The 18,756-nt window shown below is 49.7% G+C and overlaps 1 protein-coding gene across 6 annotated transcripts in view; it reads right to left on the bottom strand.

The window, feature by feature from the left end:
* The window catches only part of sick (sickie), an 819,067-nt gene that overhangs the window by 188,308 nt on the left and 612,003 nt on the right, over positions 1–18,756 (bottom strand). For all 6 annotated transcript variants that reach the window (XM_084603878.1, XM_084603875.1, XM_084603874.1 and 3 more), the window contains 2 exons: positions 18,274–18,611; positions 7,843–7,905 (listed from right to left, as the gene is read on the bottom strand). In XM_084603878.1, the coding sequence (XP_084460004.1) occupies positions 7,843–7,905; positions 18,274–18,611 (401 nt within the window). The remainder of the gene's footprint in view (positions 1–7,842; positions 7,906–18,273; positions 18,612–18,756) is intronic.

The raw sequence follows: 18,756 nt of genomic DNA, 5'->3' as shown, positions 1-18,756 counted from the left end.
CGAGCTCTTTTAATTAGACAGCCCGCGTTGCCCGCTAAGGATATCAATTTCGACGCAGAAATTTGCCAACCAGGATGGGGGGAGACGTAGGCGTTTGCAAAGAGGGGAAAAAAAGTCTTCAAAAAGAAAAAGCGAACAAGGACAAAAGAAATTAAGCCGCACGCTCTGCCACGGAAAGCAGCGGCTCGGAATTTAAGCTGGCGTAGAAAAACGCCACCGAAAAGAGGGAACAAGAGCTTCGTTAAGGGCGCCATCCGAAGCCCGGTAATTTCCGGGAGGCCTCGTAATATATTTCCTCCCTTTTTCTCGGTGTTGCGATGCTGAGCCAGCTATAGGAAGCCAAAGTCAGAAGAGCGCCCTCTCGGGAAGCGAAACGCTCTCTCGGAAACGGCCAAGACAAAAAAGGGGAAGAACATTTCGTTTCTTCGCGGCGGCTCTCAAAATGCTACAATAATGGCTCATTTCTTGATGCGCCTTTTATTTCAGTCTCAACTCTGTTTATAAAGGAGCATACAGGAACGCGGTACTGTCATTTTGCACGCTTCTTGCCTGCTCAGAGATTTTTTTTTTTTTTTACTTCTCTACACTTTTCTGCCGCTTAGCTTCTTCGCGAACCTGAAAGCGCGAAGTGTGCCTACGGTGCGTAAAGAGAAGAGAGATAACATTCCATCTTTTTGCAGGTATGCACGTTCAAAGAGGGTCTGAATGTGCGTCCCGTGGGCCGCAAACGCCATTAAGATGAAGGATGTTAACTGCGTTTCGCTATAGCCTCATACTCGAGAGGAGTCATATGTTGACCAAGACTTCTGAAGCTAACGCTGCTCTCGTAAAATAACAGGCGGAGTCTGCGTTTCGGACTCCTTGCAGTTACGGCTGAGTGCTGCAATATTTATGTATTTGTCCTTTGTTCACAGCAGAAGTCGTACCGCACTAGCGAAGCGCTACCAGGGAGGCCTAGACTGGACCAGGCAAAACTTGTGCATAGCCTGCGCAGTGCATGCCGGTAACACACCCCGACCAGCCCCCACTGGGTTCGGCGAATGGACAACAAAGAGTTGACGCGCGGCCCTGTGGTGGTGTTCTGCAGCGACCTCGTCATCGACAGCTCCTCTCTATGAACTCCGCGACATCTCTATAATCTGCTTGTAACCGCGTTTTAACACGGCAGCATGGGTAGGTAGACTGGTCTCCGACTTAGCACATTCAAAAGGTATACAGCTTGTATATATTTGCTTGAAGACAGCAAAGTTAGCTTGCATACAGAGGGTGTGTTTTACAGAATAGTTGCAGTGCAATTCCACGCATAGTTCATGACGAGCCGAAGTATGGTTGGTATGATGACATCACCAAGGAAGGGGCGTAGGTGCCGGAGCCAGGGTCGCCCGCAGATGGAGCGGCGTGTAGTGCGATGTCACAGCATGTAAATGATTTCTACCGGTACCACGACTAATTCGCCGCTGAAGGAAGAGTCCCGGGGTCGGCAGCGTCGCTCTTTCTAATCCAATCCTATAATCAGCGTCAAACAGTTCTGGATGATTAACGCGCTAAGCCAAGCTGTAGCAATTTTTTTAACTGTTCGCTGGTGATTAACAGTACGAAAATCTTGTCAGAGAAGATTTCATTTAGCCAGTGGTACACCGTATGGGCCTTAAATGGGCGCTTTTGCCTGACTTCAGCATGATGTTGTGCCCGGGCAAGCCATATCCGGAATCATGCTGAGCCGAACGTCTAACTTCCACGTCTAGCGCCCCTTTGCAAGACCCGGTGCTGCTCCGCAAGACAATGGCGCATTGGAAGGAAACATAGGCAAGCTTTAAATCCGCGAAATTCCAGACAGCCTGGCGTCGGTGCCCTGGCCCAGAACGCCTAAGCGCCGCGGCAGATTTGAAGCGAGCGATCGGTGCGCTCTCCGATTGGACCTCTCGAGCCACCGTAAAGTGCTGCCTCCGGATTGGACAAGCTCAGTAGCAACGGTTTCCATCGGGAGCGCTTCCGCTAGAGACCGAGTGCCGCTTCTAAGGAGGGGACGCGACGAAATTTACCCGGTCGTGCTGTGCGAGAACAGTCACGTATGGGTAGTATTCTTCACCCCCGTGTCAATCTTATACTGCAAATATTTCCGCGTAAATTAGTGTATAAAAACGCATTTTGAAAGCATTTTGTTCATCCCACCTACGCTGATTCGGATTTATTGCTACGCCAAGGGAGCAGGCACAACGGCGTATACGAAAGACGAAGCCAACTGCCCTGCCACTCACAGCGAAAGACGACTCTTTCCTTACATAAAAAGTCGCGTGCCTTGTGCCAGTAAGGATGAACTCCTCAATAGGCTACTCTGGACTTGAATGCCTTTTTGGTACTTTTGCTCATATGGCTGCTGGTTCGACGATAAACCGCGGTTGATGTGCGTGCGTGCATGTGTGTGTGTGTGTGTGTGTGTGTGTGTGTGTGTGTGTGTGTGTGTGTGTGTGTGTGTGTGTGTGTGTGTGTGTGTGTGTGTGTGTGTGTGTGTGTGTGTGTGTGTGTGTGTGTGTGTGTGTGTGTGTGTGTGTGTGTGTGTGTGTGTGTGTGTGTGTGTGTGTGTGTGTGTGTGTGTGAGAGAGAGAGAGAGAGAGAAACATCCAGGCTCGTGCAGCAAAGACGTTCGTGTCTGTAACGGTGGTTTGTACGGCTGAACTGGCAGGAGCTGCCAGCCTGGCCAGCACTTTTGAGGCGGGAGTCGAACCCACTGGGACCGTGGTTAAATTCCCGGTCTTTCTACGCAGGCTTCACCTGCCAACTTGGGCAACATACATCATTGGATAAGCCAACAGAGAAAAGAGAGAGTTGAAATCGAGGCAAACCGCAGGAAGTTAAGATGAACCACGCAAAACCAACAAAAACCGCGCTATAGCACGCAATAAACCCCAGCGCAAGGTACAGCGCCCGAATTTTTCTTTAATTTTCCCCCAAGAATGTCAATGACCTCCGCTTCACCCTTTTTTAGAGATTAAGAGACTAAAACAAATTCAATTAGACATTTTATTTCCGAATGGTCGTATACGTGCTCGACCTGTTAAGCGTTCACTTCGATGCAAGAATCACATTTTCACAAACGACGTACTGGGTACAGATGTACTGGGTGGGTACTGGGTACAGCTTCGCTATACACAATACCTTTTCAAGTTGGTGGAGGGGTTTCAACACACGCATGGCAGCAGGTAAACGCTAGCCACAGTTCAAAAAAAATTCTGAACTTATCATTTAAATTAGTGAAAGCTAAAGGAGGATGGATGTGTGAGTCTCTGTCAGGTTGAAAAATTGGGGCATTTTTGCATAGCGCTTGACTCGCAGGTATATTATTCATGTATAACGGCACACTCCGTTCTTATCTTCTTTTCGACAGCGCAAGATGACGAGGGCCACAATGAGGCAACTTGAGCAGCTAGGTGATTTTCGTTTAGTTTCGAAATTTCGAATATCTTCACCTAGGTCGTTCCCCAGCGCCTGAAAACGAACATATCCCGCTTGTCCAAATCAGCAGCGCGAGCAAATAACGTACCCAAGTCGACCGACGCGCGCGCGTCCCGGGAGATCGGAGACTCGGCGCAAAGTGCAACCTACACGATATCGGGATCGACACACTCATTTCCATACTAATTGCGCCGCAGACGCCCACGAGCACCACGTCACCGCCAGCTCTCCTCCTCCTCCTCCTCCCCCGCGCGTTCTTTCTGGCTCCGTCAACCGAGCGTGGAAGCCACCGTGTGGGCGGCGCAGCGCTCGCCTAATTGCGTCGTGCCGAAGCGCAGCAGCATCGCGCCCGGTTACGTCGATTACCGCCGGGGCACGTGGCACCCTGAGAATAAGCCCCGAGGGCGCAGCACCAATTTCAATTTGAGTCGGCGCGCTCCTGGGCGGTGAGGTGCACTAGCCGTGAGAAAAGTGGCGCGGTAAAACAAAACAAAGCACTCAGACAGAGAAGTCTGTTCGGTCGCAGTGACGCAATACGAGACAGCAGTGCCTCGCATATATCCCGACACGTCGATGCAACAGGGGCGCCCGGAAGTGGTTCATTGAAGAGTCGCGCGTTGGCAGCTCTTCAGGGTTACCGAATTCCTTTCACGAGGAACGGCGTTTCGAATTTAACGTGGCTTGATTTGGTTTGTAGGGTTTAACGTCCCAAAGCGACTCAGGCTATGAGAGACGCCGTAGTAGAGGACTCCGGAAATTTCGACCACCTGGGGTTCTTTAACGTGCACTGACATGGCACAGCACACGAGCGCCTTGTTTTTCGCCTCCATCGAAAAGCGGCCGCCGAGGCCGGGATTCGATCCGGCGTCCTTTGGGAGAGTAGTCGAGCGCCGTAACCACTGCGCCACCCCGGCGGGGGAATTTAACGTTTTGCGAGGTTGTGTGGGGTAGAGTGAAAAGTGTGTCCCGTCATGACACCACATCACATTAACTAGTCACAGTGGACCTCACAGCACACACCAAGGGTGTGACATCATCTTGCCGGAACTGCTTCCCTGGCAACTGCAAATAATTAGGCTTTAGCGTTCTTCCTTTTCATTCCGCAATGACACCACGCTACTAACCTCTGAGCAACGAAACAAAATACGGTACGGGGGCGCCTAATTAACGTTATGCAATGAGAGAGCATTAGCATTAAACCTTCTCCTTGCTTAGCAAGACTTAAGGCTGCTAACTTAACCAAATGATAAGCGAAAGCTGACCGACGTTGGCTGATTGGCATGCTACTTTCCACGGTAGCTAACCGTCTGGTTGCTCCAGTGACAATGATCCCTGCTCATTCGCATCTCTGCCCATGTCAGGACCCCCCGGGTCCTCGGTAGCAGCCACACATGTTGTTGTTGTTGTTGAAAACTTTTATTGTCCAACAGAGAAGGACCACACCGCCTGGGCCGCTCTGTCTCACCCCCCTGTAAGGGGGAGGGGACTTAGCGGCCCAGCCGCACGGGATGGTCGCATTAGATGCTGGCCGGTTTGGTTTCGCCGGCGGCCTCTGCTGCCAGTTGGACGGCGGTGAGTTGGAGCTCAGGGTCCGAGCTTCGCAATAAGGTTTCCCAGGCTTCCCTACTGCTAATGTTTTGCGCCCTGCCTGGGGAGTAAGCGCACTCCCAAATTATATGATCGAGGGCTCCTCTCGCCCCACACTTTTTACATTTATCGTCCTCGCAGTCCGATCGGATATGTTTATTTAGTACTGGGTTTGGGTATACTCCAGTCTGCAGGCGTCTCCACGCCATTGCCTGACCTCTATTTAACTCCGTGTTTGGTGGGGGGAAATGCCTCCGGCATTGCCTGTAGTGTTCTGTAATGTCTTGATACGAGATTAATCGCCCTTCTCTATTATGTTCTGCCTGAGCCGAGCCATCCTGTACAGCTCGGAGGTAGAGATCTCGAGCTGCACTGTGGGCCGCCTCGTTACATGATGTAAGGCTTTACACATGATGTAAGGCAGCCGATTCCGTGGCATGTTTTAATTTCCCGCCCTACTCCATTGACAGAAGCGACGCCACATCCTGCAGCAAATAAGGTGGCGTCTCTTCAGCCAGTGGAGAGGGCAGAAAAATCAAAGATGCGAGAAATTGGCTACAGAAGCCTATATTATGCCGGCCCCTGGTTCTCTTCCCTGCCACATAGTGGCCTCTCCTGCATCTCTTCTACAAGCATACATGAGGGTTTCCACTTTGCCACCTGCCAACGGTGGCAGGTGGTAGACACTACGCCGGAGAACGTACTGCTTTTCACTATTGGCGTTCTACTGCTAACGCAATAGAAGGTTGATTCCATCTAACCAGCGCACTATTTATGTCGTTATACCATCACCTTATGATTTCAAAGGTTTAACTATTTTTCCCAGTGATTTTAAAACTGCTGATTAAGACGCTCGAAGTGGTTAGCAATACGAGAGCCGAATTATTTACGACTTCCTGATGTTCGTGCGGAGCATCAATATCTAAGCTTAGCTGCCGGAGCCAGGCCATTTACGAGCTCCCATTCCGTGAGAGTTGACATTTTCATAACAGTAGCGACCTGAAACGTACCGCACCGTCATTCGGGCATGATAACGTAGATCGAGTTGCATTATAATATAGATCTTAAAACGTCGCGTCCCGAAAACTTTGTCCCACGCGGTTTAAAATACGAGCACGAGCCACTGACGCAACATTCTCAAAATAACCGAGAGAACAACCGCGCACTGGGTCGGGGCCCCAACTGTCGGCAGCAGGCGTCTAATTATTAAGCGCGCGCCCGATCGACCCACCCGCGTCTACTCTACGCCCACCGGCCGCGGGATATGTAGAAGAAGCAAAAAAGAAGCAGCTCCAGCGCGGGCTCGGAAAAGCCAAGTGAAAGTTGCGTCCGTCCCGCGAGATTGCGATAGGCGATCCGCGGGCAAAGAGCTACTCTACTATATATGCAGGCATGGCAAACGCTCGATACAGGATTTCTCTCTTGCCTTTCTTTGTTTTGTGTTTACGGGCTCTTGACTTATACTTACGTACCACTAACGTATGGGCTCTTCACTTATACGTACGTACTATGAATGCACGAGGGCAAGAGTGCACGCACGCTGATTCCGTCGCCTGTCCTATACGCACAGACGTGCGGCGAGCTCATTTATCCGCTGCACATTTGCGTTTGCGCCATCTGCCGGCATCGCGGCGTAGCATTCTATGCCTGGACGCAAATCTGGCGCCCGCGTAGTATACCGCGCATGCCTTGCGGGCGTGCAGGAATGAACGTATGCCGGGCGAGCGGTGTCACTGCGACCGGCATCGATCGGCGGCCTCTTCGTGCACCTTTCCGTGGGGGAACAAGTTGATTGCTTATTCCCTCCTACCGTAACCGTCACCCCCCAAAAGTGAATTGTTGCAGTATAGTATTCTCGCGTACGCCACCAGGTATATGCCAGAGTCACTTCTTTCAGGCTTTCGACGAGACACCACTTGCTAGCTCAGATGCCCCTTAGGACAGAAGCGTTGTGCCAAGGGACGAGCGGGAGATACCGTTTCCTGATTGCTTCATGGCGAGAGAATGTCCCAGACAATTCTAGGTTTAGTTTTCAGGTCCATGCACGCCATGAAAATACGGCATACGAAACGCAGCCAGAAGCTTCGGCTCAAGCAAAAGGAGTCTATCATTCGGATACTTGTTGCGAAATTCTGACAAACCACTCCCCATCAGTTCAGCTGCTACGAACAGAGGTAGTGAGACTTATACAGGCAGACACGACCTCAGTCGATCCGAGAATGATAGCGAGGACAAAAGCCAGCTTCGTCTTCGTTTTATTTTCAACGCCGCTCTCGTTCCGTCTTCCTCTCCCCAATTCCCTTTCCTACAAAGGGTCATGCCAGTGAATTCCGAACGGCCTGTTTTTCCATAAAGGCTCCCCCCTCCTCTCTGTCTCTCCGCCGAAAACTAATCACTCTCCTTCCTAGCTAAGGCGAACGGGATAGAAAGCCAAGCGTGTCAAGTACATAAACCCATAGTGGCCAACTCCCAGTTACAGCACAGAATACGAGTCTACGAACAATGCGTGGGCATCCTCCTATGCATCTGTTTCTTCCGTTTTCTGTCTCCACACGAAGACCGCCTCGTGGCGGAATGAGAAAGCGCTGCAGACGTCGCCTGCATCCATGCAAGTAATTAATCTGGCACGCGAGCACTAGTCACGAAACTTTCCTGCCACCCTGTCAACCGGCAATAACCGGGCTTATAAGGGAGCTTCAGGTGCGCTGCTTGCCGGTGCTGTGCACATGCACCAATCACGGTTTTGGCGGTCAAATGACGTAGTTCTGCTTCTATACTGCGGCGTACCGATCAATCACTCACCAGTTCCTCGGCGCGTACAGCTGATTGGTGCTGGTAGCGACGAGGGTGGTTGTGCTGTCGTTGCTGTTTCGTGGTTTCGCGCGGTTTCGTCGTCCGAAGGAGCGGGTTCGGGAAAGGCAGGTGGAGTGGCACCGGGGTGGATGGGGATACCGGTCGTCACATTGACGGCCGCACACCAGGAGAAGGTGGGTAGGGAAGGCGACAGCGTTTAACCAATGGGAGAGCAGGAACAGCATCAGCAGCCGGGTTGTTGCCATGGCCAGGCCACGCGTGCAACCGATCGGGATTGGGAGAGAGTGCAGAACAGAACGGAATCGCACAAGGGGCGACGGGAAAAAAAGGGAGGAGATAGAAGTAAGTGAGCGAGAGAAGTTGTGATCATGGGAATTAAGACCGAAGAGGAGAGACAGGAGAGGGGGTTAAATAAATGGGCATGAAATGAAGTAAACGAACGAGCGAATGAATAACGATGAAATAAGAAAGGCGTACCGTGCAGTATTAGGATAAGCCGAGGCGATATTTAAGGAGCGGTAAGGAAAAGCGGCAGGAAGAGAGTTCAGCGACAGCACGAAGAAAGTTGATAACAAGCGAGAAAGACGAACACATGGGACAGAAGGCGGCATGAGAAGGAAAAAGAAAATGTGAATAGCCGGAATAAGAAACCATTGAGAATAAGGGAAAAGGCAGTGCGAAAGAAATGATGAGAGGAAAGAAAGAACGATAAGCAAGGGATAAAAGGGGAAACGCAAAGCAGCAGAAGCAAGACCATTGTGCGAGAGAGAAGGGAAAGAAGAAGGTGTGTGGAGGAAATGAAAAGTGGGGATAGGGGGGAAAAAAGGAAGAAACAAAAAAAAAATAACAGTTAGCATTGCTCAAACAAGACAGGTGAAAAACAAACTAAACAGTGCACTGATATGCAAACAGGCAGCGCAGCATGAATAATGTGTGAGCCAACTTAAAAGAGCGCACCGGTTTTAACTAAAGAGCGGTGCATGGTAACAAGGGGAGAACTAAAGCGCACAGTGAAAAAAACAACAACAAACAAACACAGGCATAAAAGAACGCCTTATCGGAGGTAACGAGGTGCCACTGGTTCCGTGCGGGTCAGCGCGCCTCGATAACGGGCCATGCGAAGCGCCAGTGGGGTATATAAAATATGGAGGCAGCGTTGTCAAGAGGATTCTTTATGGATGGGAAGGCTGAGGACTCAATGCAAATATACCCTAAGATACAGCGAGCGATAAAGGGAACGCTTTTTTCGTTAAGACGCACAATACCTCGAGTCGCGGCCGGACTCAAGCGGCGGCACACTCGAGTTCACGAGCCTACACAAATTCTAGCTTTGCAAGAGCGCTCTTTAAGCTGTTTCTACGTCACCCACTGCAGTCCTGGTACAGGCTGTAATATATATATTATCCAGCAGGTTGTGAGCGCTGGTCGTCGCAATATGAAGTTTCGTCACCCTCAAAGCGATCCTCATTGAACGCCATACAAAGAAAGGTTCCACGCCCGTTTTACATTTTTTGTTTGTTTTTATGTATTGCGCGGCTTCTTCAGAACTGATTGAACGCGACTGAATACGCAGTCCGACGAACATGCCGCGCAATTCCCTATGCATAGCATGTCGTTGGCAGGAATCTCTTTAATGTAGTGGGAAATTTCGATAATGCGGTGCAAAATTGCGGAATAGAGGCGTCCTGCCGTTTTCCTTCATAGGCATGAGGTCGGGCATCGAAGCAGCGTTACCGCTCTCCCCAGGAAAACCTCTCAACATGTAAACAGCGCGAGAGGCATCACTCGTATTGTCTCTCTAGGTCGGACCGCCTGTAGTTCAAAATTATTCAATGTATAGCCACACTAGCATTAGAGGCTAGATATATGCTGTTACTTGATACGCAGTCACTGTTAATGAGCGCGAATCGACGACATTATACTCACAAAAAAGGCACGTTTTGCGTTGTCGTCTTCTTATTGGTTTTACTCTTGAGCTTTTTTACAGTGAGCACCTACACTATAGCCCTATAGTGTAACGCCTTACCCAGGGGCAACATCTAAACCGTTCTCACCAGGTTATAAATGTGAGGATCCGAACTCTGAGAGCGAGAGGTTTTCGTGACAATGTGGACAAATCACAGTGGCGGAGCCTTTGTAACTATTAATCCGGCCTTACGCGTAGAATATGGCCGCCTCGCATGCTGCTCGGTCGCTTCGCTTGGGCTCTAATGAAGCTGGCGCTACCTACGTAAACGTCTTGCAACAGAGCGTGCCTAGCCAACTTGATGTTATCAGAGACGTACATTTCGCCGTGACCTTTGAACGTTGAAACGTTAAGGACTTTAGCGACTAAAGTAGTGAAAGGCGAGAGCCTGAGTGCCACATTCTGCTACGCAACTGGCAGTAATAAGTAATTAATTAACTTTTAATTAAATACGTAATAATTAGGCAGGTAAATAAATAATTAATAATTAGTTATTTATTATTTACTTAATTATTCATCAATTGGCGATCTATGAATTGATTAATTAATTAGTCATTCATCATCGATTGACATATGGCCACATAAGGCACACATTCGCGCACATTGTGGTGGTGCTCTGTGATTGGTCGAAACCTATATGACGTCATCCCACCTTGGCCAATTAGAACGCCGCAAAAGCGGGACATTTTGTCCACGACAGCATGAGCCGGCAATTAAAGGCTTTCGCCTTAAAAACAGCATTTATGTTGGAAATGCGCCACAACTAACGAGTATGCTTAGACAGGCAACTAATAATTGCGACCGGAAGAAGCTATCCTCTGCGTATAGAGAGGACGTGTTTCGGTCCTCAAGCGACACTGCAAAGAAACGTTCCCGCGAAACGAAAGTGCCAATGCTTCAGTGCTCCGTCCTTCTCAGTTCACACTCCCTAGACGATAGTTTTGTTTTTTTCTTATCCGTGGGTGAAATCTTTACGCGATACATTTCCCCGCAAAATTTCTAGCTCGAGCAGCCTGGGTCAGTTTTCTTCCACCTGCTGTTGTTCAGATACTTTTTTGGACAACAAACGAGGAAAGTTTGGCTCGTTCGAGACCCTCAATCATCTGGGCGCCGCCGCCGGCAGTTCACTTTATTCCACCGCGAACTATACTCCGGTTTCAAGCTTTCGCAAGCCAAGCTAGCAGCTGCCCAAGCGGGCTTCTATCTTCACGTCCGAAGTTTCTCGCATTCTACATAGTAATGCTATCCGAGTTTTCAGCAGAAAGAAAAGAAAACAGAAAATGGAGAAAAGTCCTAAGCTTGGCTCTATACCCACGATCGGGATTTCGCAACACTGACCGGAGACCAAGGGCACTCGGAAATATGCGCAGCGGTGCAATGGGCGCGATACGTATGCACATACTGAAATGGCCCCGTGCACGCAATAGAGATATCTCGCCTCGAGACACGCACGCTTGTGCCGCTGGAGTTGCGACATTTCTCATAACGCGATGCGCAAACCGCATGCGGCATTTTCGCCAGTCGCCAGATCGTATGCGCAAGAAGAAGAAAAGCACAATAGGTTTTTGACAACGACCGGCACAGCTTGCAGTTACGCGCAGGCGTGGAATGGGAGCAGTGTTTGTTCGAACCTTTGTAAAATGTTCCATAAGAAACTAGCGCTCTAAACCAGTGCACATGTATCTATAAGCTGCGTTTTTGCCGCTGCATAAATATTGCAAGCGGCGCTAGTAAATCTGTATTACAGTGAGTTCTCACCGAAATGCCCTATGATAGTTCAATATCATTCGACTTTTCCGTTTATGAGAGTCGGGGCATCGGTAACGGGACAGTGCTGCGTTGTGGAAAAAAAAAGACTAGGGGCATTTAATTGCCATTATTTGCAACAATTCGAGAGCGCATATCAAGTCCGTGCAACTTTTATGGCCTGGCGTTTGCGATAGGGCCTACGCCCTCGCTTCTGACCCCATCACAGCGGAGAGAATAACATGTTCGTATACGCTCGAGCGCAGCTGCTGGCTGCCGCCAAAGCGTGAGCCTACGCCCACGTGGTGAGTGACTTCTTAACCCGTGTGGGGACCGCGCCAGCCACATTTCAAGGGAGTGCATTTCCCGCGGCTACCGATGCGCCGCCCCTTTATCCCTTCCCTCTGTCCGCTCATTCCGGGATAACAGGTCCCGCGCGGGGGCTATAAAGAGAGGTGCAAGCCGTCGCCTCTCCCTCTCCACTCCTGGACGCGCTGCCTGCCCTCCCAGACGATGACCCCGCACGACCTCCTGCACCTCCATGGACGAACCCTTTCTGGAGTGACATAAAGATGTTTCTTACACGGCCCGCTGTGTGTGTGTGTGTGTGTGTGTGTGTGCGTGCGCGTGCGTGTGTGTGTGTGTGCGTGTGTGTGTGTGTGTGTGTGTGTGTGTGTGTGTGTGTGTGTGTGTGTGTGTGTGTGTGTGTGTGTGTGTGTGTGTGTGTGTGTGTGTGTGTGTGTGTGTGTGTGTGTGTGTGTGTGTGTGTGTGTGTGCGCGCGCGCGCGCGTGTGTCTTGCGTATCCCTTGGGCAGAGGAATCGCCCACACCCGTACCGCCCAATAAGCGACCTCAGTTCGCCTTCGCATTACGCCACGTCATATGACCTGTATATCATACCCTGCACCAGCCAATCGGGATTTTTTTTATACGTCACCAAACAACCGAACAGATATCGACTGGTTGCCTGTCCAACATGTGGCTTTCCTGTTATCGCAGAAAAACAGCGCCAAGTTTCTGCCGTTCGTTCCCTCGCACGTGCAAACATAATGCGCCACGCTATTAGCGGCCGTAGTTCCACGCGGCACGCCAGAAAAAGCACGTTAGCGAACATCATCATCTCATGCATCATCCTAATGGCGTTTATTCTTATCTGGGATTCGCCTCCCCTTACCCTCTCCCCCCTTCCTTATTTCCAGTTGCTGCTGCCGACACCCATCTCTTTCTTCCGTCTTTTGTTTATAATTTACACTACTACAACCGCCAGTGTTGCTTTAGCGCCATTAAAGTCCTACTGAAAAACCAAAAGTTCTACGGGGCAATAACCTCATAAAATCTAATTTAATCGCATGGAGGCTCATACGGTGCACATCATTATCATAAAATATCGTACATAATTTATGATAATGTACAAGAAACTATGAGAACTTATGCAATTATATGCGACTTGTACGTGATTTCTTATGTGAATTGAGTGAGATTGTGTGAGAAAATGTGAGGTTATTGCCCCTTACAATTTTTTCAGTCTATGCACCAAGAGCGAGCATATTCTTTTAAAACCCACATTGTAGTTCTGCACGCCACCCAATAGCAGCTACAGCAGAAAATCTGCATTGATTTTAAATTTCCCACAACGTAGTTGATATATTATGATTATTTTTCCCCCTGTAAACACTATTCATGACGCAGCTGGTTCAGGCCAAGGAAGTTAAAAGACGTGATCATCCCGACAGAAAAAATTCTACAGCCCTCTTTTTTGCTTTGCACAGGACATTCAAGATCTATCCGGCGCTTTTTGCGGCATAGCACTGTTGTAGTTGAGCTGGAATGGGAAACGCTATCTTGTGCTGCATATGTACCCACGAATATATGTACGAGCACATCAGCTTCGCTGGCACGCTTCCGCCGTGAGGCGGCCCACCTGGGAGGTGCTAGGGCTGGCGGAAAAGTGAACAACACAGCGGCTTCGCGGGATCGTAGCAGGGAAAACAGCAGCAGAAACAACAAAAACAAGAAAACAGTTCTCCGATGTCCAGGCTGTCCAAGGTCCAGAGGAACGAGCGCCGGTGTGATCAACGAGACAGCGAGCGGGCCCAAGACCGATGACTTGCTCGCACGCTCCAGCGGACCAGCACCATCTATCTATCCCCTTTTCCCAGGCAGTGTTCCTCCGCTTTTCCCTTTCTTCCCGAACCAGCCTGCGCTCGCTTCACTCAAGTGGTCGCCCTCTGAGCGTTGTCTAACCGGGAAAGGGCCTTTCGGCGAGAATTAATCTCGCGTGTCCCTGTCACATCGTTATTTCTCTTCTCTCGCCCTCGAAGCCACCACGATCCACCCTCTCTCCCTCCTTCGGCTAGTACCGCCTTCGGCAATTGCGCGCAGACAGGTTGATGAAGCAGTCGTCTTCCGTGGGGAAAACCGACCCAGGGCCACTTTCTCGCGCCGGACCGTTTCGCCAGCTCCGAGAGGAAAACGACGGGCTCCAGAGGCTGTAACGAGGACGATGCAAAACTCGTTTCGTTTTCGTGGCCCCGTATTCAAGTGTCCGCAACAGTCGCCTGGCAACGCTTGACAGCGGGACTAAGATGGAGCACACCCCGTGGCACTGAGTGCGCTGTCGTTGCCTGGCTACGGGAAGCAAAGAGCAGTGCTGATAATCGACCTGTCCGTTCTCTCCGGGGCTTTGTCGTGCGCGAAAGAAATTGAATGCTGCCTCGGAGGCTCGTACAGTATACATTCTTTCAGCTTGATCGGGTCGTAAGCGGCCTCAATATGTGTCAAGGTACACGTAATTATAATAATAAGAGACGGTGAGTTACGACAACTTATGCGAGATCCGCCCCACAATCAGGTGGAAAAACAACGCGCGAATTCTGAGCGCTGACCACGACAAAATGTTCATTCGATTCGAGCCACTAATGCCATCTAAGTGCGTTTCTTTTCCAATTTCAGGAATAGCGATGGAACTTGAGGTTGGAAAAAAATGACTAAAGAGTGCGGTGGGTAACTGTAGGGCAATGAATAAATCAAAGCCGCTTCTACCCTCCCGAGAAATTAGAAATTCAAATGGAGTAGTAGCGGTCACAAAAGGACGCGTGCAGCACTGTTCGATCACAGTTTAATACCGAATTTTAAAACAGGGGACATAACCGGTTAGGGCGATAGGGTAATAGCGGGGTGACAATGCCCACGCGCGGAACGCTGCGATGAAATGGCGAGGGGTGATCACTTTGAGCATGCGCACTCGCACGTCGCTAGTTCCCCTATGTCCCTAATCGATAGAGTCCCCCTATTCTAAATCTCGCTGATATTCACCCATACAACCGTGTTGAAGTAATCAGCGCGAACCTCTGCTATCGCTGTACTATCTACTGATGGCAATGGGAGTGTTCTCCTGCTATTCCATGAGCCTGTAGCGTAAATTACACCATAGCATGAATTGCTGGAGAAAGATCGTCGATAGTGTTTTCACATTTCGCTTCATGGACGGGGTATAGGGACTTCGGATGCCTCTTCCTGATCACCAGACTAAAAGTCTCCCTTCTCTTCCACGCCCTCATGCATTCCCGACGCCAAGTGTATTACAGATACAGGTTTGGAGATAACGACAGGACTTCATTGCGCTGTTTGCAGCAAGACGAGCTGCGCTTATTCCAGACAGTCTTTATATGCAGTTAATAGCCACTGCTTTGAAAAGAAGTACACGAACGCGATAAATTGCTGCAGCCGAACCCGGATGCATTGAAACTGAGAGAGATTGCGAAACAGTTCGATATATCCATAATTCGGTGCACTAAAAGTGGCAGTAGATAACCTTATCTCATACATTGAACCCGACGTACTGAGGAGTTTCTTGCATCGACGCGCCGGCCCCCGGCGTACTGGTGGCGCATCGCTCGCTAGGCATATCTAAGTATAATTACTTCGCATGGGAGGCGCCGCGGATGGGGGTTCATGACCAGATGTCGTGACGTGATGTCTAGTCCTGTTATCAGTAGACTATAAAAACAATAGTCGATCAGTGATCCTAATTGACAGTAGATTTCCGCGACGCCTTCCGCAGCGAAGCATGTTACGCGAGTGGCGCCGCTAGGTTTTAGCTGGTTTTAGTCAAGAGGGCTTCACTGCGTGACACCGGTGTGGCGTGGTGAAAAGAGTACGACAAACCGAAGACCACTCTCAAGCACACCTCCGCGCACTGCGTAATGCTGTTTCACAGCGTGTCGGAAGAGCACAAGCCCATACAACCGACCAGCATACCAGAGCGAAGAGTGGTCAGAAGAGCGCCATCAGGAGAAGCGCCATTTGCCGCGACGCGAAGCTATATCGATGTATCAAACTACCCGCAGAATCGCAGTTGGCTATGCGCGCAGTGCGATTATGCGACAATTTTACATATTGTCGCGAACCATCCAAATCTGCGTTTGTTCTTTTTTAGACAGCCGCCGGCAAGCGGCTTTGTCGCTCCTATTCAGGCGCGCGTATCGATTTTGTGTCTTTGTTTGACCATGCCCGCTGTCACGAGACGCAGCTTTATCAGTTACTCTGTTGCGCAAGATGCTCCGAGATGTTTTTCGAAGATTCCGGCCACTCGCATTTCTTTCTGCAATGTTCCTCGTTGTGCTGGTCCCCGTTTGCGATTTTATCTCCATCTTTCTTTGGAGCCTTTAAATCGACGGCTGACGCGTGCAACCGGCATTCTTTGTTCGACGAAAGCCGAGCACGACTGTTGCTATCGCCGCCGCCGAATCGCTTAGTTCTTTTGCGGGCGCAAGTCAGCCCAACAAAAAGTTTCTTCACTGCACTCCAAGACCCTTCATTTGTGTCATCGGCTTTGTCACCACTACGTGGCAATATGATATCGAATATTGTGTTCTGTGTGTTCGATAAAGCCAGTAATTCAATATATCTGGGATAGAGATATCCGTGCTCGAGTGCAGTTCAGTGCACACTTACATTTGCGCAAAGGGGATTATGCAGTTTTTACCGCAGAAAAGCGCGTTTTGGCGACAAGTCCTTGTGCGCGCGTTCTGTGGGGCAGCAATATTTAATGCTACCAATGTGTATTGAATGGTACCAATTGCTCTTTAATCACAAGGTTGTGCGCTCCAGTCGAACAGTTGCATGAATACTTTCGAAAGAGCACGAGGCTCTTAAATAGTGTTCGTCGGCAGCTGAACACCGTTATAAAAGTATAAAAGACCTGGCTACTCGCCTTTGCAGATTCTCCATGGAACGACCGAAAACGTGGGCGAGTATTCCAGTATTTGAAGGCATAAATATTGGGGTGGTGCAATGTTGTGAAAATTAAGCTTTGGCGATGGCAACTGGTATCCCATTAGTTTTGCTAAAGCAACAACACCACGATATATTTCGATTGCATGACCTTAGCCATCGCGAATGCGATGGGCACGGATGCATGTATATAATAGGAACCTCACCCAGAATTAATGCACTGTAGACAAAGTAACAAGCAACACAACTGCGGTGCTTCTCCCTTGTCGCCTTATTCATCGTTCCTGGACGAGCTGACTGTGTTATCAAGGCATAAAATTTGCCAAATAGTAGGCACGAGTTCAAAGAACGCTGATAACAAGTCGACCCAGTTATTGGTAAAAACCGATTCCGAACACAATTGTTTTTTCCGGCCGCGGACTGGCAAAATTTACCCTAAACATTTTCCCGCCATTAGATCCAAACTCGTGACGTCCACACAGAGAATGATTGGTTGTCGCCGTTTTGAAGTGAGTGGCGGTAAATCATAGCCTCAGAGATCCGCACAGAAAGCACGATGTCGATGCACAGTGGTTACTTGCAAAATCGGCCGGTGATATCGACACCTGTACTGCGCTTTGTGGTTTTTGTTACCTCATAAACGCTTAGTTTGTGATGAGAGTGGTCTGTCTGTCGTTACAAATTGGGGGCCTATTGGTTGATACTGACTTCAATTTGTTTTCAGTGCGCTTTACGTTCACGACCCAAGCAATATGCTTACGCGCCGCTACGACGTACCACTTTGAAGAATTAAGAACAGCAGCGTCTCTATATGCGGTGCTCTTTACAATTTTTAACGCAAAACAAAAAAAGATTTGAAAATATGAATGAATTACTCAGCGTCGTTTTTCCAAGCTGCAGAGTTCGCACACTGCTTCCTGTTTCTTCTGTATGGTTTCAATAGTATATTTCCAATACGTGGCCACTGGCCGTCGTCATATTGTTCGCTCCTTCGCTCTGGACTGCTGAAAAACCGGCTCCACCATGCTAGCGCCAAGTGCAAAGAGCAGTCCAGCCAACAAATGGCGGCGCCCAGTAACCCCTTATTGGAAAGGTCGTTAATTTGAAAAAAAAAAAAATTACGAGGGACTTTAGTGACTAAAGTAGTGAAAAGCGAAAGCCTGAGTAAAGCATTCTGCTACGCAACTGGCACTAATTAGAAATTATTAATTAAGCAATCATAGTAATCATTATTTAAGTAATGAACGAGTTATTTAATTAATTAGTAATTGATTATTAATTCCGATCTGGCCATTTAAGGCACGCATTCGCGCATACTGTGGTGGTGATCTGTGATTGGTCGAGACCTCTATGATGTCATCCCGCCTCGGCCAATCAGAACGCCGAAAAAGCGGGACACATTTTATCCACGACAGCATGAGTCATTAAAGGGTTTCGCCTTAAAAAAAAGTATGGAAAGAAGGCAAGCCCACCTGTCGTCCTGGAGGACATTGATGAGCTTGGGGTCCCGGATGGCATAGCGGGCGGGACGCCTCGGTGAGGACACGGCGTACAGGGAGGCGAGTCCCCCCTCGCTCACGTAGCCGCTCGACTCCTCGGTGGCGCTGCAGGTGCGCGGCCCTCGAAGCACGTCGCCGTCGCTGACGTAGCCGGCGGACAGCTCGGCGTAGTCGGCGTGCTGCAGCTGCTGGGGCTGGTGGTGGTAGGGGTGGTGCAAGGCCACCGATGCGGTGGGTCTCTGGGCGCCGTACAGGCGGGCGATGTCCTGAGAGGCGGCCAGCATGTTCTTTGCCACACGCTGCACGTCCGCCTGGAAGCGAGCGGGATCAACGGGTTTTCACACGACTTTAAAGGAGACTCCGGAAGTTTTCCGACATTCGCGTATTCCAGTGAAAATTTTACTGCAGGTTTTCCTCTTCACCCTGACGCATTTTTCTAAATTTGGGCGTCACGCA

This window comes from Amblyomma maculatum, chromosome 5 (genome assembly GCF_055883805.1).
Source record: "Amblyomma maculatum isolate TAMU_Amacu chromosome 5, ASM5588380v1, whole genome shotgun sequence".
In the NCBI taxonomy this organism is placed as follows: domain Eukaryota; kingdom Metazoa; phylum Arthropoda; class Arachnida; order Ixodida; family Ixodidae; genus Amblyomma; species Amblyomma maculatum.
The sequence above is the reverse complement of the archived record's forward strand: the minus strand, read 5'-3'. Positions and strand labels throughout refer to the sequence as shown.